Source organism: Xiphophorus hellerii, chromosome 6 (assembly GCF_003331165.1).
Source record: "Xiphophorus hellerii strain 12219 chromosome 6, Xiphophorus_hellerii-4.1, whole genome shotgun sequence".
Lineage (NCBI taxonomy): Eukaryota > Metazoa > Chordata > Actinopteri > Cyprinodontiformes > Poeciliidae > Xiphophorus > Xiphophorus hellerii.
Window position 1 is genome coordinate 4,338,988 of NC_045677.1, and position 23,228 is coordinate 4,362,215.

The 23,228-nt window shown below is 41.1% G+C and overlaps 2 protein-coding genes and 1 long non-coding RNA gene across 3 annotated transcripts; 1 reads left to right on the plus strand and 2 right to left on the minus strand.

The window, feature by feature from the left end:
* Positions 1 to 1,042: 1,042 nt before the first annotated feature.
* LOC116721643 (uncharacterized) lies at positions 1,043 to 3,177 on the minus strand. Its single transcript, XR_004339638.1, has 2 exons — positions 2,853 to 3,177; positions 1,043 to 1,713 (listed from the first exon to the last, which is right to left on the minus strand). It is a non-coding gene; the product is annotated as an uncharacterized LOC116721643 (long non-coding RNA).
* Positions 2,777 to 12,304, plus strand: LOC116721589 (sentrin-specific protease 5-like). The gene is made up of 10 exons (XM_032565438.1): positions 2,777 to 2,892; positions 4,788 to 5,704; positions 7,617 to 7,722; positions 7,807 to 7,954; positions 8,039 to 8,086; positions 8,628 to 8,705; positions 9,174 to 9,311; positions 9,455 to 9,538; positions 10,117 to 10,167; positions 11,849 to 12,304. The coding sequence occupies exons 2-10, from the start codon at positions 4,966 to 4,968 to the stop codon at positions 11,963 to 11,965; spliced, it is 1,509 nt and encodes a 502-aa protein (XP_032421329.1). The 5' UTR covers positions 2,777 to 2,892; positions 4,788 to 4,965; the 3' UTR covers positions 11,966 to 12,304.
* Positions 12,126 to 23,146, minus strand: LOC116721877 (protein crumbs homolog 1-like). The gene is made up of 8 exons (XM_032565903.1): positions 23,098 to 23,146; positions 20,433 to 21,404; positions 17,299 to 17,849; positions 17,054 to 17,219; positions 14,991 to 15,906; positions 13,713 to 13,754; positions 13,498 to 13,620; positions 12,126 to 13,255 (listed from the first exon to the last, which is right to left on the minus strand). Exons 1-8 carry the CDS (start codon positions 23,144 to 23,146, stop codon positions 13,003 to 13,005), a joined length of 3,072 nt encoding a protein of 1,023 aa, XP_032421794.1. The 3' UTR covers positions 12,126 to 13,002.
* Positions 23,147 to 23,228: the final 82 nt, after the last annotated feature.

Sequence of the window (23,228 nt, forward strand, 5' to 3'; positions counted from 1 at the left end):
TGCGTTGGTTACAATGACCAAGCAATATAGGGCATAAGGCAAATAAATTCAAAAGCAAGAAGAAAAACAACTGTACTAATATGAGAGTAATGGGTAAAAAAAAGTAAAATACAAGATTTATACACATCAGTGCAGTTGCAGATGTGAAACTGCAACTGGACTGAAGCCTAGTTATATTTTCTTATTTAGCACACCGTGTTCCGGCCGGGTTATTATGAATACAGAAACGAAAAGCTGAAATATTGAAATTTTTATAAGCGTATTGTTGAGCCTGTCTCTTTATTATTAAATATAATTTCAGATTTTTGTATAACTTTTCTTCAGGTTAACTTAGAAAGTCAGCTATTATTGTTACAGGTTAATTTTCTACACTACAGAAAAGTTATTGTTAGGGAAGCTCAAATGTGAAAAATTGGACTGATGTTGAAATGCGATAGTAATACTGCTGTTATGTCAGATTTACCAATGTTTTATTTTATCTTTCTTTTAGCCGATTACTCTATTAATCGTGAGAATAATCGATAGATAAAATATTCATTTAGAACAGCCCTAGCCGATTTAATGACAAACTTATGACTTTGAGAATTTCACGTTATATTCTGCATTAGTCGATCCTCCATAGTGATGCATTAACTCATTTTTAGTGATTTTATCTTGGTTCCATGCTCAAACAGTCCTGTTGTGTAACCAGCTGCCTGCCTCCACCGAGGTCAGAGAGGAGAGGAGCTAAGCGGGGCCCCTCAGATCAGCGACTGCACTCTTCAGAAGAGGATGTTTGTCGATGGCAGGGGGCATATTTGAGGGCCAGTGACACTCGCCGCTGCCGTCCTGGATGTTTGTTTTGTATAAGACCATCTGCACAACACACAAGTATCACTCCAGGTCAGATCGGAGGTACCAATCCGACTTTTCCTGGTAAAATTCCAGCGTTTTCCTCACACAGGCAAACTGCTAGTAAAGGAGGCCATCTCAAAGTTGTCAACTTAAGAGAAACTTTTGGTGCAAACGCGTGAGAAAAACAATCTTTGGACAGAGAGGGACGTCCAAATGGAAGTTTATAATGTTTGTATTGGGACATGCATGCGCTGACTTCCATTTTGTTTTGCATGTTTTTTTTTACACGCTTCATTGTTTCAGAACATCAAACCAATTTAAAGATTAATCATAGACAACACAAGTAAACACAAAATCTAGCTTCTGAAGGGACAGTATTATGTAAAATCATGTTCTAATGTCATTCCTTCATCAAGAAATTAACCTGAGTGTTGCTTTGATTCTTTCACGCATGTTTGAGAAACGCTTTATTCTCCTGAGGCAAACATTCAGCTGTGCCAAACGCCTGGGTGGGCCTCGCGCCGCCTTCGAGACGCAGCTCCAAGGGCTTCTTCGGCTTCCTGTGACCACTTCCTCACAGTCATTTTCTTAACAGGTAGTCTCTGGACAAGGGGGTTTATATTCAGAGCCGGGAAAAAAAAGATTGTGACGTGATTTCTCCAGAGGAGGTATTGCTTTGGAGATATATAAATCCTTGACATTTGTACAAATGTGGCCTGCCTCAGAAAGGACAAGCGAACGCCACGTCAGATTAAAGTCTCCATCCGATGCTCTACAAGGTTAAAGCAGCAGACACATCTGAGCATCTGCTGTTTTGAAGCAGGGCTGAACAGCTGCACAGAAAGTCAAAGGGAGGTCCAGGAGGAGAAGAGAACTGGTCTGGGGAAGAAAAAAAAAAACAAGATGTCAAATCTGTGAAAATTTGGTCTGGTCTGATTCATAAGAGATGCACATTTTAACACAGAACAATGTTTTGAGCGCAAATAAGGAGAGATATTCTTCCTCTTTTCATTTTCGAAATTGAAAAAAATAATTAATTCAATAAAATTTTTCACGCGCTCAACAAAAATATACTGAAGGTCGCCTGTTTTATTTCATGGACCACCAGGGGGCGCGGTGGGAGCCTCAGAAAGTTTGAGGGAAGATGGAAAAAAACAAAAGGCGAAAATACAAAAAAAAAAATTAAGTCCCGTAAATCTTTTAATCTTAAAATTTTAATCATAATTTTTGTTTGTTGTTGTTCTTCTTCTTTATTATAAAGTATGAATTATAATAGTTGATTTAACAAATGTAATAATTTCTGCTGGGCTGCCAGTCAAATTCATCAAGCTGCTTTGCTCTTCAAGCAAGAAATGGACAAGTTTATGACAAGAAAAAGATCAAAAGATCTGCTCCAAGCAAAATATAAGAACTGTGGGAACAAAATAACATTAGATGTGATTAATGTTACACATTAATCACAAAAAATATTATATATTTTAAATAAAATATTATATATTTTCTTATAATCAAGAGAAGTTTGTGATGAATAATGTTATTATCTGGTAATGAAGTCATAATATATTATCTGATAATGAATAAATGAAAAGTAATAATTGCTGAATAATGAATAAAAACAGAATACCGTATTAAGTAACATCCTATATAACTTACTAGGATATGTGATGTGTGTGTATGCGTATTAAGAATGAAATTATTTAGATGACACATCCCCACCACATCTATCTATCTATCTATCTATCTATCTATCTATCTATCTATCTATCTATCTATCTATCTATCTATCTATCTATCTATCTATCTATCTATCTATCTATCTATCTATCGCTGTTATTGAATTGGTCGTTTCTGATTGGCTTACACAGGAATGACGCATTTTGTATGCGACTCCCAATGTGGAGACTCTTATTACTATTTCGTCATTGGTTTATTTGGTTTAATTTGATGTTTAACAGTTTGAACTACTAGTTTCCCGTACGGTTCTGCTGCGAGACGTACTGCGGGCCCAGAACTCTTACCGAGCGGAGGTTTCATTCCAGCCAGGCGGAGGAAATGCAGGTAAGGCCGACTGTAGGAAGCTTCCTCAGAACCCCCATGTTCTGCTGCTGTGCCAAAGGAACCTAGCTCCGCGGCTAGCTGCTCCGCCGGGGACTCCGCTCGGCAAACACGTGCCGAGCTGAGGCCGGACCAGGCTGACAACCTGGAGGAAAAGCAAATGCTAGCAAAGCGTCGGAGGACCGTGTGTTTGTCCTCCTGCGTGGGTCTAGTTCTGGACACGTGGGCTCCCACGGTGCCATGCAGAGCCTCGCGTAGAGCTCAGGCTTCTGAACGCTGCGAGGCAGTTTTATGTCATGTGACGGATGAGTTCTTTACAGAAAGTAGCACCCAGTTTTACGGTGATAGTTCAGCTTAATAACATATTTGTTCAATTGGAGAGAAGGACTATGGGTTAACCAGGAGTATTGGCAGCAAAGTTAATGAAAAAATACATAAACAAGTTGTTTTAAAAAAATCCAAGCACACAATAAAATTATTTTTTAACGTTTTTCAAAAAACCAGCTATGCACGTGCAGCGGTTGATTTCGTCTTGTTTGCCCATTCTGCCTTTGCAAAATATCTACATTTGGTCCAATTGGATGGAGACTGATTCTGAGCACAAGTGTTCCAGTCCTGCCACAGATGTCTAATTGAATTCAGTTTTGGACTTTGACTGGGCCATTCTAAGCATTAAATCTAAACCACTTCACTGTGCTCACTCTAACTTGAATGATGATGGATGGTGAACCTCTGCTCCAGTCTTTCTGGTCTTGCAGCCTCTGACAGGTTTCCTTTCGAGATTGACCTGCTGAAGAAAAGCGTTTTGTTCACTTCTTCGACTGCTAATGCCAAAACTACAGACACGACACAAGTCTAAAGCAGCGCAGAAAATTGACTTTATCATTCCCAACTTGTCCTGTTTGCTGATTGACCCAATAGAAATTCAACAGGAGAAATCCACTTCAATGGGAGAAAGCCCAGATTCAAGAGTAAGATGAGAATCAAGCAAAATTGCATGGGAAGGCAATGATCAGGCTAAAAAATAAAAAAGTGGAAACAGGATTTGTTTTCCATCTTGGCACTACTTTGATTAAAAATCCTAATTAAGTCCAATGAGAAGCAAAATATCCCACATGATTTCTGTTGCTAGTCATTGGATCCAGAGTATAGCAAGTCAGAACATTGTTGGTGTCAGCTTCTCAGAGCTGTGGTTCCCAAGCTTCTGAGTTTTTTCTTCACAGAGCAGCCCCACCCCCACCACTCCTGCATTCAGTTCCTTTAGACTAGCCAGCATCAATTAGCAAACATTATACAAGCTGCTACTTGGTGCATCGCTAGTTAAAACGTTGCTAAAGGGTTAATAGAGGAGCGATGTTCTGATGACTTCATGAAGGCGGAGTTTTAGAAAGAGGAGGGTTTTTTTAGACACAAGGGGTTAAATTACAAAGCCAAATTATTTTTTAAGTCATATTATATATATGTGTATATATATATATATATATATATATATATATATATAGCATTATAACAACATAAGTTAACATAGTTGATAGTGCTATAAAATGGCACTATGTGCCTGGAAAACATGCTGCTGAATTAACTTTGCACGGTGCACAATATATTGGCACTAAAATCCGTATCGGCCGATGTTGGTAATTTGTTAGCATATCGGTATCAATCCGATAAACTGAGCAAAGAATCGATATTTATTTCCATCTTGTTGCTGTTTGTTTCTGGAAGAGGAATGGAGGCTGGGAAGGGCAGTTGGTTGAAAGGGTAGTAAAACATACGCATATAATTGGTAAATATTGGTTATAACAGCAATATTGATATGGCTTCAACCTTTTATATTAGTGTATCCCTAAAAAAACAAATACGTTTGATGTTTGTGCTGAAATGATGCTTCTCTGTTGCAGAGTTGGCTTGGACACCCAGGAAGACACTCGCGTTACTTCGGCAACCAGCGTCCGCATTCTCCCTGAGATTTGCCGCTCGGTCCAGCTAAGGGCGTCGGGACCATGCTGTGAAACGCTGGGAGTCCGTCCGTTCCAAACAGGAAGCCAGAGGGTCCAGCTCGGCTGCCGCCCCTCTCACATGTGTCGCTCTGCCAAACAGAAGGCTTCCCACTGCTGCACGCTCACATGTGAGTCCACGTGGTTCGGCCTCTGCCAGATGGAGCAAACGCAGAGCCGCTGGAGGAAGCCGAAGAGCCTGACCAGGAGACGGGCGTTCATGTCGTCCGTCAAGGGCGTGTCCCATCTGTCCAGGCGGGACAAGAGACGCTTGTACTACAAGCTGCAGTTCTGGCTGTGGAGGAAGCGGAGCGAGAGGTGCCACTTCTGGAAGGTCCGGACACGACGGCGGCGGTGCGGCCCCGGGGTCCGTTCAGCCACAGACACTGAACTTAAATTGAAATCACAGGAAACAGTTTCGTTAGAGAACGACGACAACTCGGAATCCCCAGAATCCATAAAAGCCCATCTCGGTCCGGATGGTGGGGGTTCTGGAGAAGTCAGTCAGAACGGGCTGGGGAGCTGGAGCCAATCAGAAAGCGTTTCAGGTTCGTCTGATGCAGGCAGCGGCAGTCAGACCTCGCCAACGGCAGCATCGCTGCCCGATAGCGTTGAACATTGTGGACAACCCGAGGGCCTTCTTCACCCTCTAGAACTTTCCCACCCCGTGCGACCTCTGCAGGGCGCCGACGACACCGCACAGTTCAGGTCGCAGATGGGTTCGTTAGAACACAGTCCTGATCTCCAGCAGAGCGGGAGTGAAAAGACGACATCCTGTCTGAATGATGCCAACGCTGACACTCTGACCAGGGAAATCCAAGGTCAGTCCACCGTTCCCCGAGGGGGGGGGGGCGATACGGCGGAAAAACGTATCACAATGTCATGGTTTTGTATCGAAGATATCGCTAATTATTGATCCGTTGTTTTTGTTTTAAATATTTGAAACGCTGCCAAATCGGCAATCTGGGGCCTCGTGCATAAAGCTTGCGTGCGCACAAAAAATGCGCGGCGCCATATTTTACGCATAAGTCGGGATGTATAAACATTAACTTTGCGTCAAAGTTTGCGTAAATATACACACACTATCGCCGGCGTGAAAATGTGCAGCAGCCATTCAAACTTTTTCTGTGGACAATATCAAACTACAAAGCATCAAACCTCACCTACATACACTGAAATCTGACTCCATTCGGTGCTATTTAGACCAAGAAGCATCAAACCCGATGTTTTTCATGATTTTAACATTTTATTGTTTAAACGTAAACGATGAAACTGAACCGCATTTATCCTCAGACAGTAAGCTAACACGCACACAAAATAAAGGAAATAAAAATAAAAGTATGTGAAAACCTCACTCGAATGTAAACGGTACTTTTTCTCAGTTTTTCTCTCATAAAGATGTAACGCATTGGTCCGTGCGCCGAAGCGCATGAAACGCATCTATGGGGCCATTTCATTCTCACTAAAAGAAGAAAACAGGGTTTTATCAGCAGATTAACTCAAACCTGCTGATTTAAATCTAATCAACAGGTTTGATTATTTTTAAGGTGATCAAGGTGTGTGTGCAATCACACGTATATAAGTAGCTGCGAAAAGGTGAGCCGGGTAATTGTGGAGCGCCGTTAAAACAGGTATTTGCAGGATCCCTTTATTTATTTATTTATTTTTTTATTTGGATTTTTTTTTTTCTTTAAAATGTATTTTTATTTTTGTGAGGTGACTTTATGTGTCCTCAAAGCACCTTTTAAATAAAATATATGATTATTATTATTATAAATACTTATACTGCATCGAACAAGGACGCTGCCATGGTGATTGCTTCACGAGGTGGCAGACTTCCAGGTATTTACACTAATTAACATTAAGATGTATTTATGGTGGCGACAGGGCGGACCAGCAGCTGCGCTCCAGTTCCCCTAAACTAGGGTTCATAAAGGAAAGGTGCGTGTGCACGGCTTTATGCATCCGATTTTTTTTTTTTTTTTTTTGTGCTCCGCACTTTTTAAAACTTTTCCGTACGCCAAGTCTTGGTGTGAAAACTACGCACTCTTCTATACCTGAGGTCCCTGATCTTTATTCTTGAGGTGTTGAACTCATTTTTCCCTTGAACTCCGCAGTAATAAGGCGAACATGAAACAGCTGAGGTGCAAGTTACTCAAGAGGTTGTTGCTAGGTAACCAAAAAGAGTACGTAAATCCCCACAGTAATAATTCAGTGTACCAGAGCAGAGTTTTGTTTTTACAGCAGCAGAAGAAGCAGCTGTGGATGCTTTTGCTGACTACATAAAAAAATATACAAAAATGAGCTGGGCTGAATATTTAGAATATGGTTCCAGGATATTAGAAAATCATGCAGTTATGTTATTGTTAAATATGGCAGAAATAATTGTGCTGCATTTATGTTTTATGTGATCAATCCATGTTTTTGTCACTGCTCCACCCAACAACACGCTGAATATATTGGTGGCATCCAAAGTGAAAATTCGGACATACAGTACGTTGCATTCCAAGCAGTCCTTTGACTTTGAGATGTTATTTATATCGCAATAATTCAAGTTTTGTAACATAGCGCGCGGATCAAATTAGTGCAACATTTTTGCACACTTTAAAAAAAAAAAGTTCATATAGAATCCTGATCAAATGCATGAAGGTTTTTGATGACAAAATGTTTAGAAGTTTAAGGTGGAGGATACTGCATGTCTGTTCCTCACAGCTTCTTCTTTTTTCCCCCCAGACTTCTTGGAAGTCTTCTACAGGCGATACGGAAGCTTCATCCCGCTCCGTAAGAGTGACGTTTTGAGGCATCTGAAGAGGACGTTCAACTCTGATTTCAGTGACAGGTGAAGGCTTGCGATAACCCAAAGATAACAAAGCGTTGTGTTGCTAGACGAGACCCTGAAGTCAGCTTGTTTCTACCTCCGCAGGAAAAAGACGATCTTCTCCAAAGTGGACAAATACCGAACCGCGATCATCCAGGAATCCGTCCTGTCTTTCCGAGTCGTCTACAAAAAACATGTACTGACTCTGGAGGACTTGTTGACGTTGGCGGATGAGCACTGGCTCAATGACCAGGTTAGCACCGAACACCACAAGACCTTCGGTTTGTTGTGTAGAGTGTGTTCAGCTAAAACCAGTGTGTTTTGGGGTGAACTGCAGGTCATGAACATGTACGGAGAGTTGATCATGGAGTCGTCCAATCACAAGGTAATCTACCCTACAATCACCATTATGCCAAAAGAATGATTTTTTTGAACGCATAAATCCGTCAAAAATATTGTATGGGAGGAGGATCATGGCGCGGCATACTTATTAATAACTTGTCACTATTCACTTGTGATTTTACATTAGCGGAATATTCACAAAGTTTTGCACACATTTGTAATGGAAACGCGGCTAGCGACGTTAGCTCTAATCTATTAAAAATCTTCAGATTAAACTTTACAATGATTATTTTGACTTCCTTTAAGGGGATGCACTGATTACACTCTTCTGACCAATCACCGATCTTTAAAAAACCGGATCTGCTGATATCAGATTTTTAAATAGATTTTTTTTTATTGGTCTTAAAACTCACAAGCTATGATGATAAAGATTTGGGCGATTGGTCCATGTATAGAGTGTCGTACAGATAAAATATCTATAATTATTTGAACTTATTACCAAATACATTTTTCAGTCTTTGTTTCTGATTAATTTCAGCATGTTTTTTTTTTTCTCCTTTTTGTTTTTTTGTCTCCACTTGAAGGTCCATTTTCTCAACAGTTTCTTCCACCGTCAGCTCATGACCAAAGGATATGACGGTGTGAGGCGATGGACGAAGCAGGTCAGATATAACGTAAAACTCATTTTCATCAAGTAAACTAAAGAAACGTCCAACGCCAAGTCAGATGTGTGTTATTAAACAAACAGAAAATGTGGATTCTGCAAATAAAAATAACATGTAAACGAGAGGGGCAGCCGTCCGACTCTGCAGGAGGAAACTACAAACCACATTGATTGTTTTATTTCCTGTGGTGTGTAAACGGGTCCAATCGGACCCAAACACCAGTGCTGCCAATCAAGAATTGAAGCAGTTTTTGGTACCTCTGGCATCGTGGGCCAGTACCAAATCCTGTTGGAGGATGAAACCAGCATTTCCATAAAGCTAGCTAGCAGAAGGAAACATGAAGTGTTGAAAAATATCCTGGCAGACACTAGATTTTCTTTTTGTTTTTCTTCAGGCTACTAGTTAAAATAGATGTTCTAACTAATCCATCCCAGTAGAACCATTGATCTGGTCTTCCTGTCTCAGGTGGATTTATTTTCTAAGACTCTTCTTCTGGTGCCCATCCACCTGGAGGTCCACTGGTGTCTGGTAACAGCTGACATTTCCGCCAAAAAAATCTGCCTTTACGATTCTCAAGGACATTCACTCCAGAAGGTTGCAAGGGTAATAAAGCTATTATTTTATTTATTTATTTTTTATTTTTTTATTTTTATTTTTTACAAATTTTCTTCTTAGAAGAATGTCTTGGTAGGAATTTGGGACAGTTGAGTTGGACTGCATCTGGATGTGTTGCTTTGTTTGAACAGAACATCCTGAAATACTTGATGTCCGAAGCAAAAGAGAAGAAACAAGCTTCTTTTCAAGATGGCTGGACGGTGTCATTCGTAGAGGTACGAGAAACTGGACCACGTTCTGTATGTGTGAACACAAGAAGTAAGATGGAACCAGAGAGGGCAACTTGAGTTTGACATTTTCACTACAGTTACACTGGTGTGGCAAAAATAAGACTTGAGACCTGACCTGGACTTGGCCATCAAATACTTGACTTGAACTGGGCCCTTAAAGACTTGTGACGTGACTTGGACTTGGCCCCCAAAGACTTGTGATGTGGCTTGGACTTGTCAAAGAACGTCTCTGTTGGAACCTGTTTTGGGAACACCGAGTTAGCTGCTGTTACTGTAATCACACCCCTAAAACCTTTTTTTTTCATTTTGTCACATTTCAAACACAAGCTTCTATGCATTTTATTGTCATTTTACGTGACAAACCAAACATTAGTAAGCAGCGAAGAAGTCTAAAACTAGTTGGTTAGCATTTGTATTCAATAAAATAAAATTGTTAAAAATATGAAAAAGCTCAAGTGCAGCATTACTGAACAGGCTCATAAATGCTGCATGTGTATCTATGGCTAACGAGCAGATTCTCATTTTTTACTTGATGCTTTGTCTCCCCCTGCTGTTCTTCACAGGAAATTCCACAGCAGACCAACGAGAACGACTGCGGAGTTTTTGTCTTAGAGGTACGTCTTGCTTTTACTCTTAACACGCTTTATCTGTCGCAGTGGAAAATAGCACAGTATGTAAAGTAAGTGAAAAATATTAACTGTTGTCGCTGGTTTTTTCTCTCTCAACTTTTTAAAAGCTTTTTTTTATTTTCTGTCTTTGTCATACGTCTTAAATATGAAAGAATTCTCCGAATTTTTAAACCCTTGAAATCCAGTTTATCCAAACTGCGGGGCTCAATAATTAATCTGTTTTTATGTTTTTGAAAAACTCTAAATAAATAGTTTCACCTTTGTCGCTAGCTATAGAAATATTAGGTATTAACGTATTTTCCTGAATTCCGTTCTCAATTTCAGTCAAAAGAGTCCTAATTTTTTTTCCTGCGGTTCACCAAAAGACCTTTTGGGGTGACCAAAAGATAAATCTTTTCTTTGTCCATAACATTTTTTTGTTATGTCTGGAAAGAAGTGAATTTAAAGTTGGATTATCCAGAACAGACATGGTTGAATTTCTGTGACCTTAAGCAGCTTTATTTGGATTTGGTTTTCAATAAAATTTCTCCTAAGTTTTTTTTCTAAAACTTGGATCTCATTGGACTTTATTTCCCAACGATGTTTCAGTCTCGTTTTCACCAGTCGACAGACATTGTTCCGTATTTTCCGCACTATAAGGCGCACCTTCAATGAATGGCCTATTTTAAAACTTTTTTCATATATCAGGCGCACCACATTATAAGGTGCATGGAATAGACGCTACAGTAGAGGCTGGGGTTACTTTATGCATCCATTAGATGAAGCTGTGCTAAAGGGAATGTCAACAAAACAGTCAGATAGGTCAGTCAAACTTTATTAATAGATTACAAACCAGCGTTCTGAAAACTCCGTTCATTCCCAAATTGAATAAACAGTTGTTTTATTATTTTCCCCGAGGTAAAGTCAGTGACGTGGTATTTTTGTGACACAGTTTATCTTTTAACAACAGCAAGGTATAACATATAGTGGAGGGGAACTTTTCCTCGATTCAATAAACATGTAAAAAACAGTCTGATACTGTTACGGTAAATCAAACGTTAGTGCAATCACAATATATATCCACTTCTGCACCATTGATTGGTTCATGTTAAATTCTCTGGCTGCTGCTCTGTTCCCGTGTTCTACTGCGTGACTGATCGCCTTGAGCTTAAACTCTGCGTCGTAAGCTTGTCTCTTAATAGGAGCCATTTTGGGGTCTTTACACAAAACCCAGCGTGCACCGCGCGCTTCTTCTTCTACGGGGGATAATGAAGTCGGCAGCTGCTTACCGTAGTTGCGAGACCTGTTGTGGCTCAATATTGGTCCATATAGAAGGCGCACCGGATTATAAGGCGCACTCGGCTTTTGAGAAAATTGAAGGTTTTTAGGTTGCGCCTTATAGTGCGGAAAATACGGTAGTCATTTTCGTTATCGCTTTTTGTCATGAATTTTATTCTGTTTTCTTCCAGTTTAGAAGAAAAATAAAAACTTACCAAAATGTTTTTTCTCATTCAATTTCTGCACTGAGAGTTTTCTGGTTACTTTTTTTTATTCCTCGTATTCGTTTCACTTTAATGTTGTTAATTTGTGCTTCTGTAGCCCGTTACTTAAACACTCTTTCACTAAAAAATATGAAACCTTTATTATTCGTTTCAGTTTAATACTGCAATGTTCTTCTTTTTAACAGTACTCTAGGTGCCTGGCTCTGTCAAGACCGTTCCAGTTTTCCCAACAGGACATCCCGAACATACGGAAGAGGATCTATAAGGAACTCTGTGACTGTGAGCTTCATGAGCAGGACTGATGAGACGATGGCACATGCAGCTTCTGAAGGATTTCTAAAACGAGCAACCTCACCGGTCTGAGGTTGGCCCTCTGTTAGGATCTACTGTCGAATCCACAACTCTTGTTGCTGTATTTATGTGATCGCTATTTAACCAGAAGTGTAATTTAAGTAAGAAGCATCTCTGAAGTCCACCAGAAAAGCCTTACTCAGTCTATCATGGACTTTTCTGTTTCTATCCAACTGTTAAAACTATCAGTTTTATGATTTTAATTTCTGTTCCCGTCGTTGTTTAAATAGATACATTTGGTTGAGTCTTTTGTGTTTCAACCTAAAATAATTATAAAGTTTTACAAACAACTTGGATGTTCTTCACTTTTATTTGACGTTTTCATCTTGTACATTGGGTATACAGTACACATTTCACGTAGAACAATTTGAAGTCTATACAAGTTTACATAGTTATATGTGAATATGTTGTGCTAGCTTCACATGTGTGACTGTCTCTGAACATGAGACCACAGCAAAACACAAGGTGGACATTTAAGGCACACACAGAGCTGAGAAGCAGACCTGAAGAACACCAGAAAACATGGAAGAAAACATTTCTACTCCGGACTGTAAGCTAGATAAACACGTAGGTTCTTTGTGAACAAGTCAGAAAAAAAACATGTCAGAGACTTTTAGCAATTTTGTATGGGTGCAAATCAGATTTAAGGAAATGATGGGTGTACATTCAAATAAAAAGTGGTTCCTCCAGTTGGGGATACAATCGATGGTAGAGATGATAGATGATTTGAACTTCCTCCTCCTCTCTCTACATCCATGCAGCCTCTTTTTCTACTCCTTTGGGATTCGAGGTCGTAGTTCAGGTATCATTTGAGTTTTTGAGATGCTAGTCGGTTATCGGAAACAAATTCTTCTAGATACGGTTACGCGTCATAGCAATTGTCCAAACACATAATGCCTCAACCAAAAACACAAGAAGAGTCTACAAAAAGAATGGATGTATATAAATGATTGACCATCTACATAAAGTTTGGTCCATTTGGTTTCGTCTAATCGTTGACGTGGAACCCCCACTCGATCTCCGGCTCGTCGTCGAGGCGGATGACGAGGTAGGACACGAGTTGGAAGAGGTTCTGCCACAGGCCTAAGAACAGGTACATGTAGAAGTCGCTGACGTCCATTTGGCAGTAAACGCCCGAGTAGTTCATGTCGCACACGCACTCGAAGCTGTTCACGTAGTTGATGCAGAAGCCTCCGTTCATACACGGGTCTGAGGCACATTCATCTATGTCTTTCTCGCACCTGAAAGGATACAAAAAAAAAAGAAAAGTTTTTCAGAAACAAATGCATGCTAACCACGATTGACCAGAAAATAACGTGTGTGGAAATAAGGACATTTAGTGGCACCTAGGATTTCTGCTAACATTTTGAAAGGGCAAAAGGAATTTAGAAATTTGTATCAAAAAAATTATTAATTTAGTTTTATTTGGTTAAGCGGCTTTCCTTCAGTGTTTCAAGACAGACATCATTTTTGCGTGTCCTACCATTGACCGGTGAATCCAGGCAGGCAGTAGCAGGTATTCTCCGCTTCAGAGCAGTTTCCTCCATTAAAGCAGCTGTAGTTCCATCTTGTACCCGCGCAGAAAGAGGCAGGCAACTGAGGAAGTCTAGGCAGATGCATATATAGTGTCAGCTTCCTTTTTTAGCACTGGCATGGCTTTGCAACCTTTGCATTTATTTTGTGTAAAGAAGCACTCACGGATCTGTCTCTATGTACCACGGAGTTTCAGGGATTTTAACACTGTAAGAGATAAGCTGTGATTCAGTACAGCTTTATAAAATTCTTTTAGCTATTGCTGAAATACTGCCGTCACACTATTGTATTGTACCTTATAGTTCCCATGATGTAAGAAGACATAACGTCATAGCGCAATTACTCTCCTGTATTGTTTTTTTATTTATCCTTTTGCCACCATAGATCACATAATCTCATCAACAGACGAGGACAGAAATACATCTCGAAAAAATTCCTCCACAGTTTGTATGCATCCCATGTATACCCATACATGGGATGCATACATACACTGCAACGTCGACACAACTGCGACTCAGTTGTTGTAACGATGACCCAACGACAAAATCTTTATCGAACACTGAAAGTAACACTGGGATTTTATTCCTGGATGGTCAGCAGAGCCATAAATAAGATAAAAAAGGAAAGGGGGAAAAAAATTGCAAAAAAAAAAAATTATGTACTGTTGCCTGATGCGGAATAACATTAAGAATTTCACACACTTGATCCCAATATATACACTATTCAGAACGAGAGCGCATCAGAAGTGACACACCTGCAGGACATCCTACAACATTTGCATTTTACGTATCTGTAAACAACGACATTTAAAAACTTTTCGTTCATCATCATAGAATCCACCATCATTTCTACTGCATATGAGACGTTGCTTAACTGGCGTTTGTAACATGACATTGACCCAAAATATACAAGTAAATCTACTGAAGACTAGCTAAGGATAAAAAAAAAAAAGTCCTAGGTCAAAGTTCAGGTATTGACTGCAAGGAGATGCTGTAGGGTGGGTTGAAATGAGCTAAACGGGCAAAAAAAACCTAAAACATCTTACAGCTGAAAGTGAAGAGTGAGACAAATGTTCCTCAGACTGATATCAGAGACTGGTAGATGGTTACATGAAGCTTCTCACTGAACTCAGTTTGGCTAGAGGGGGTAATACTAGCTCTCAGGAAGTTGGGTTATAAATGTTAACTTTACCTATGCACTTTTGGTAGCATTTTTATGTTATGAGTAAGTTACCTGTGTTATGAGTAATTAACAACTAAAGATTTAGCATTCTCATGTTCGTAATTTCTCACAACTGTACTTCAACGATACGATAGGACTTGACCTTCCTCATCATGTTTCACATTTAGACTCATGTGCAACATGAGTCTTTCTATAACACAGCATAAATGGAAAATTAGAAATAGTGTGATGGCAGTTTCAGGTTCATTGCGTAAAACTTACTCGCAGAAATGTCCTGTCATGTTCCGAGGACACAGACACGTGTAGCTGTGGAAGCTTTTCAGGCAGGTGGCGCCATAGTTGCAGCTGCTGTTTTCACACATATCCATTTCTACCTCGCACTGTTCACCAGTGAAGCCCGGCTCACACTCACACTTATAGCCCTCGGAGAGGTTAGTGCAGTTACCGTTTACACACGGGTGGGAGGTGCAGGTGTCTGTCTGTTCTTGGCATAGTGATCCTGTCCATTCAGAGGGGCAGGTGCACTGATGCTGGTTGAACAGGTCCTCACACATACCCCCATTCTGGCATGGGTTTGGAGCACACACAGTGGCTCCCCAGCATCCGTACTGCGGTGAATTATTGCTGTTGCCCCTCACAAACTGTTCCTCCTGAGGTCTGGGGAGGTTCAGTTCTGTCTCCAGATGGAACGGTAAATGAAGACCCCCAATCTCCACTGGACCTAGACATCCTGAAAAGGTCAATCCAGATTCCTGGCTTAGGCCACCCAGGAAAATGTCTGCTCCATCCCTGAGAAAGTTCAAGTCTCCAACTGCTGCTTTGGAGACACTGATGTAGTCTTTGTGTCCATCTACATCCATGATCCACCTGGATGTTGGGAACTGTCTCTCCTTGCTGATTGACACAAAGTGCCACTCACCATCACTGAGTGGACCCAGGCTTTCTGCTGTCACTTTCAGAGAGTCATGATCAGCCCCACCCAGGAGCTCCGTAACCAAATGAGAGTCAAGGAGAGAGACCGTTATGTGATCAGAGTCTCTCTGAGCATGAAGCAAAACGGCCTCTGACTGCCTAGTGCGGAAGCTGAGGGAGACACCGGAGAGGTTGGACTTAATCTTCTTGTTGCTGTGATACCACAGAATGCTGTTGTCAAGCCGGAACGTCACATTGGACAAACCTATGGCATGCAAACAGAAAACACTGTAAATAAAGTCACTTCAATACGTTATGGCTGATGATGCCTTATTTGGTTGAAACATTTGAGTCTGATACACCAAAGCAAGAGTGCTCAAGTCCAGTCATTGAGAGCTACCACATCGCAAACTTTAGATGCGTTCCTTCTCTAACGCACTTAGATCAAATGAGTGGCTCTCAACCTGACGTGTGCAGAGCTGAGTTACTGCTGGTGGCAGAATTCAGCTGTTTGATTCAGGTGTGTTGAAGCAGGGATGCTTCGCCACTGTCATACTGCCCCAGGTCAGCCGCAGCTACAATCCGGTAACTTGCCACCATCGGCTAGTGAATAGGTTAATGTCTGACATTAGTGTGACATGCTTTGGTATTCTCTGGTCTTGATGAAGCACTATACAAGAACAGCACACACAGCTAGAATGGAAGGTATCAAGGACTGGACTTGAGTACCCCTGACTAAAAAAACGTTTAGCCAAATTATGCTTTTATTACACCAATGAGACATGCCAAGGTAATGAGAGAGGCAGTTTATTTTTTCAGAGAAATGAGTCTTTATGCCCCATACCCAAATGAGGAGCTATAATAGATTTTCTGTAGTATCCTTATTGTGATCAGCACCTTCCTCCTTTTCTCATCAATAACATGTGACCAAGAAATCTCGTCATCACACACTACCACAAGCATTTGCCAGTAGACCTAATCCGACCAGGGATTACCGCATCTTAGGGGAATCCTGCATGAGTAACTCTGTTCCCTCCTGCAATTAGCCACATGGTAATTAATAGGTCTTGAGTCCTGCTTGGGATAAGGAATAGAAATCCTGGCTGTATGTGTAATGTAATTCTTTAAAAAAAAAAAAAAAAAAGAGGTTGCATCAAATAGAGGCTCTAGTGCCCTCTATTAGATAGTGAATAGACATGAAAGTGGGTAATGAAGACATGCGGCAAAGGTCACCAGGAATTGAACTTGCGACGGCCGCGTCGAGGACGAAGGCTCCATTACGTGGGTTGTGCTTAACCCCTGCACCACAACAGCACCCTATGGAATGTAATTCTTAAGACTTCTTGATCTTTGTACCTGCATTGTAACACACTTATGTTGTAACAGTAAATCTTTGAGGGAAGGGTACTTACACTCAAAGCCTTGGGAGAGGGGCTGACAGATAGTTGTAACAGGGCAGGGAGACAGCTCACACCATTTCACCTCCTCACACCTTTGCCCTGCTGTGTTGGGGGGACAGCTGCAGATAAAGTCATCCCACATGGAGTAACACTCCCCTCCATTGAGACAAGGGTTGACCTGATGTGTGAAAGACAGAAATGAGATTACAAGGCTGGTTCATTTCACACAGAAGTCGCAAGCATGGCTTTTATCTTACAGCACAAGCGTTGTCACTGCTGCATCCTTCTGATACGCCCACAAGCTTCTCCAGGTTGTACGACTCCACAGGAGTTGATACTGGGTAGAACTGCAGGTGCTTGTTGTTAATCCTCAGATCCTGTACGCATCCCTTGAAGTAGCCACCAAATGAAGCCGAGGCTCTTGAATCTGGTAGACCTCCAACAAAGACCAAATCGCCAGGATGTGCTTGGACTCGCCTGATGGCCATAGAGCCCTGGGTGTGAGCAGACAGGAGCAAAGTGGCTGCAGTTCCTTCCAGCTTCACAGTAACCAGGTGGAAGTGGCCGTTGTTGACAGTGTTCCGACCGACAAGAGTCTCAAAGTTGTTGACCTGAACTTTGACCCTGCCCTCCACCAGCCATAGGCGAAGATACTGGCTGGTGGTATTGGCCAGGATGAGAAGCAGACCACTGGACTGTCTGGTGCGAATGAACATGGATATAACTACAGAATCCCCCGGATCATTGTCTAATGAGAACATGGCGTAGCTCTCGAGGTCTTTGTTTCCAAACCTGCCAGTGATGTACTCTGTGATGAAGGAATGAACCGAGAGAAATAGGTATCAAAGGCATAAATGATAAACAGTACACTGTCATTTAATTACAGGGTTGTATGTATCAGGTGCTAAAATGCTCAACAATGTCAAACTTTTATTGCTGATTTTAAAAAATGCCATGCTATGTGGCTGTGTACCTTGAAATTGTTTCCTGTCTGCATTTATCAGTCTCTTACTTTGCTGTGCAGGAGCTTCTCTGATGTTCAGATTTGCTGTTATGCAGTTTTCAGCACCTCACCAGTATACGTGTTGATCGAGTTTACACTCAGTTGCTCAGTTTGGCTTCCATCTCTACTTTGGTTTGATTTGTCCAAAGGACAAAGTCTAGAATTCTTGAGGTTCTTGTGACTCTCTGTTGTTAACAAGAAGAGGTGTGGCAGCTTTTTCAAACAAGACAAACCTCAGTCATTATCTGACTATGCTTTCAACATCAGCATACTAACATTGGCCTAAATCTAAGATGAAATTTTTGGATTTGATTCGCAGGTTCTCTGATTGATTAGATTGGGGTGAATTTGTGGGGACCTCCATTTTTGTAAAGTTTGGCAGCTGTCCTAAATGTTTTCCACTTGTGAAAAATATCTTGATATAAAATGATGGACATTTGTGAAATGGCCTTGTACCCCATCCTAGATTGGTGGGCATTTACAATTGCCTTTCTAAGGTTATTGTGTTAACACTTACCTGTACTGTCCAGATCAACTGATTAAACTCCTACTTTTGAAGAGATGGTCACTTGTTGCTGATGATCAATTCATCAAGTGTTCTTAGTAAACCCCATCCAGCTAATAGATGATAATATGGAAGCAGCAAAAACTGCCCCTCTGATCAGGCCAAGTACTAGCTCCATGTATTCCTTAGGTTGTGACTCAGTGGGACGAGTTGCAGGGTTCAGTTCTAGCTTTCATCCCCTATCATTTGTCGATGTGCCATTGGGCAACGCATTTTTCCCCAAGCTGCCTTACTATCTGTGTGCAATTGTGTGAATATAAAAACACTCTGAGGGGTCCATGTGGCTATAATTCTCCATGTAGGTGTTGTCCTTTTGCCAATTCCTTCTTCATTTTTAATATCCAGCTGAAAGTTTGATAAAATGTTGATTCTAAAGTGTTTTTTTTCTTTTTATTTCAATCTTTTCAGAAATTTTAAAATGTATATTAGCTGAAGAAAACACTTCAGTGATAACTTCACTCAGGCAATTTGTTGATAGTTATGTTTGACAATGAAATAACACATACGTTATAATAACATTTCTTAATTTGCCCTTTAAAGAAGACACCTCGGTGTGTTCCAGACATTTAAGACTCCCTGATCTGGAAAGCTGAGAGCATTCCCGGTCAATTAGTGTACGCCACGTTTTTTTAATCCATGGTGCAGGTGTAGATAAATAGTTTCTAATTTGACATCTGTTTGACTGGACTTTGGGCTATTTCCATTTACCCAATAAGCTCCTTTCAAAGTTGCTGTCTAACTTTACCCTGGTGAGTGGCTCTCTTTAAAGCGATCCATTGAGACTTCTTGATGTGACACCTGCTAAGACTGGACTTAACCTTTACCTGCTTTAACAGCCTCTGGTAATTCTGCTTACAGTTGGGTCATTACTAAAGATGAGCATACTGGACAGAGTCACATGCACACACCGTCAAATAAATGAATGAAATAAATGAATGACCTATCAAATAAAAATCAAAAACCAGAGGCAACGTGAAAGTCCTCAATAACTGACTGAAACATTGCGTTGTGTGTTTTGTAGAAATAGTTGAAGTTTGGTCTCATTACCACCATTTTATTTGATACCAGGGCTCTGCAACTCCAGTACTGCAACATTTGGATGCATCACCACTCCAACACACCTGAATCAAAAGGCTAAATTACTTCTTTGGTATGTCAGCAAGTTCTGCAAAGGTCTGAATACCATTCATTAGATGGAGGTGGGTTGGAATACAGATGCATCCAAAAGCTGTAGCACAATGACTAAAGTTGCAGACCCCTATGATAGACCAACAATAAAGCACACACAACAGTGAATTGGAATCATGTATGATTGTTCAAACCACGTATGAACAATCATACCTGGTTTTTAATCCACCATCTTGGTGTACCCACCAAGATATGGGAGTGCACTTAATTGAACATAAATTAAGGGCAACACTAATCAGACCTCAAGGTTGAAGAATCTATCCACAAGAACAATTAAGGCCCCGACATGCAATGGAAATAGATCAAACATATTCATGTGTTAGAATGGCCCAGTCAAAGTACAATCGAGAATCTCTGGTGAGGCTTGAACGTTTACATTCACAGACACTCTCCAGATGTGTAAAGCTGAGAGAGACATACCCCAAAAAAGATGGTCCTACGAAACACTGAATCTGTATGGAAAAAAATGTGTATTAACCCATGTGTCATTTTCCTTCCACCATTATTCACTACGTTGTGCTGCCCTGTCACCTAAAACTGAATAAGAAGTTGTGGGTGTAATGTGATAGCAAACAGAAAAGTTCAAAACATGTGAAAACTATTGAAAGGCACTGAGTGTGTGTGTGTGTTTTTACCCTCTGCACAGTCGTCTCCTTCATACGGCCTGTGGCATTCGCAGGCGTACCTCCTCCAGCCCTGGCTCACACACCGCCCTCTGTTCTGACACGGACTGTCCTCACACTTGTCTCTGTCACTGCATCCAGCTACGATGTTCACCTGGATGTCTGAATCTTTTGGCACGTCACCGGGCAGCACCAGACGTGAATCTACTAAGACATCCCTAAAGCAGCCCAGAAAGGCTGGTGGGTCCTCTGCTCTGACCTCGACTCTACCTGAAGCCCCGTTCCACCCAATGGCTCCAACAAAGAGGCTTTGTCGAACAACTCCTGGCTCCGGCAGTGTGGCAGCTTGATCCATCGGCTGGACTTCGACGCCCGAGTCCCTGGTGCAGCTGACCTGACTGCAGAGCAACCTGATGAGACTGACCACACCGCCCAGAGATGCTTCAACTGTGTGCCACTTGTTGTTGGACAAATACTCTGGGAGTTCTTGAACCAGAGTGCTGGTGCCTTGATCTCTCAAGCTGAGGAGGCGCAGCTGTCCACCCATCAGCTCGATGGTGAGGAGCAAGTCATCCACTCTACGGTGAAAAAGAGTCCCTGTTGGGTTCTCTGTTCTAAAGCTGAAGGTCACATTAAGAGGAGATTCTGGGTCCAGTTGCTCGGTGTCGATATACATATATCCCCGCGACTCAAATGAGAATGTGGTGGAGGTCTGGCATTTTGGCCCGGTGTAACCTGGAAGGCAGATGCACGTGTAGGTGTGTTGGTTGTTCGAAAACGAGGGAGAACATATTCCTCCATTCTCACACTGGCTTTCGTCACAGCCCGAAAGGGGAATTGTACAGTTCTCTCCACCATACAGGCGTCCATTTTGGCTCTGCTGCGAACAAAGGCAACGGAATCCTCCCGAGTGGCTTTCACATAGTCCGCCATTTTGACACGGCTGCTGTTCGCATCCACCAAAGTCCTCACTGTACAGCGCTCCTGGAGAAATAAAAAAAATAAAATAAATAAAAAAAAAAAAAATCAATCTTTATGTTCATACAAACAAGACTGGATTTACACGGATGTAGATTCCTGGGCTGGAGACAGTTTTAGTGACCTTTTGTAGTAAAGAAAAAATATTTTACTAATGCAAATTAGCACATTAACAGGTAGTCCTATCAGCTAGGAACTGATTTATGGTAGGCTTAATATGTCCTCTGATCAGTAGCTCTATGTTGTTCCCCCAAAAATTTTGCAATAACTTCACAATTTTCAAATACTTGAGTATTTTTCATAATCTTAATATGTGCATGTGACTCACCTTATATAGGCCTACTTAGTATTATATAAAGTACAATGTTTGAAAGACATGCATTTACTAAAAAAAAAAAAAAGAAACCAGAAATTCGTGGGTGACCTGTAAACTCAGGGCCTACTTGTGGAAGCCCTTTGTGAATGCACTTTATTTTGACATGATATGGTAAACCAAAACAAAGAAGTGCCTAATTGTGAAGTGAAAGGAACATTATTCATAATTTTCCATGGTTTTTGCAATTCAAAATCTGAAAAGAAGTGACATGCATTTCTATTCAGCCTCCTTCAATCTGCTGGGAAAAAAGAAAAAGAAAACATCCAATGTGCTCAGTTACCTTAAGAAAACAAAATATGTCACAACTGTAAACCTCCCAAGGTCAGCCACCTTAACTTGAAAGAATCAAAGAAGAAGCAGCCAAGAGGCCCATAATCACTCTAGAGGCGCTGCAGAGATCCTCGGCTCTGGCGAGAGAATCTGTTCACAGGACAACTAGCAGTTGTGCAATCCAAAACCCTGGCCTTCATGATGGAATGTCAAGAGGCAAATCAGTGTTGAAAGAAAGAAGGAAGTTGCTTAAGGTTCCCATAAGCAAAGTAGTGGACACGGCAAACATGGAAGTCAATGCTCTCATAATTAAAAGAAATTGTTACTTCTCAGCATTCATATAAAATACCTGGTCTCGTTCACATCACCTGAGTGTACTGTTCGTCCCAGTGGAACATAGCAGTGGATACGTCATGCTGTAAGGATGCTTGTCTTCCCCAGACGCAGGGAAGACAATCTGAGTTACTGGGAAGATGGACAAAGCTAAATACAATCCTGAGAGAAAACTTATTACAGGTTGCAAAAGACTAGAAACAGAGGTGAACATTCTAGCAGGATCACACCTACCAGGTTTAGATATTCATATTTTTGAATGGCCCAGTCAAAGTCTAGACCACTACAAGATCCCATTGCAAAACTTTAAAATGGGTGCTCACAGATACTTTCTATCTAAACTGACTGAGCTTGAACTCTATTCAAAGAAAAGCGCAAAGCTGGTAGGACTTGTTGGAGTTACTGCAGGAAAAAGTGGTTCTACGAAATATTGACTCAGGGGAAAAGAACAAATGCACACCATTTTTAACACTTTGCATGCTTTTCCTTCCATTTCATAAATCACTCGTCGTATTTTGTGACAAAGTTCAAGCAAAAATGGGGACTGTTAGAAAGACACTGTACGCAGTCAAAAGTACACAAATGCAAAATTCAGGCCAAATGACTATGAAACAAAACAATTTACTCCTTCCCTAATCTGACACACCTGTTCAGGCAAAAACATGCCACTGATGTCATCAGCCCCCTAATAATCTCTGGTCATAAATCATTTAACGTTACCTGCAGAAAGCAACACAAGGATCCACACACGCATGTTGAATCTCGACATTGTCCTTTACAAGTCCTCCAGGTCGTCAGATGTTGGCCTACATCTTCATTTTAGATCTGACTGGAGAATATGTGTGTGTGGA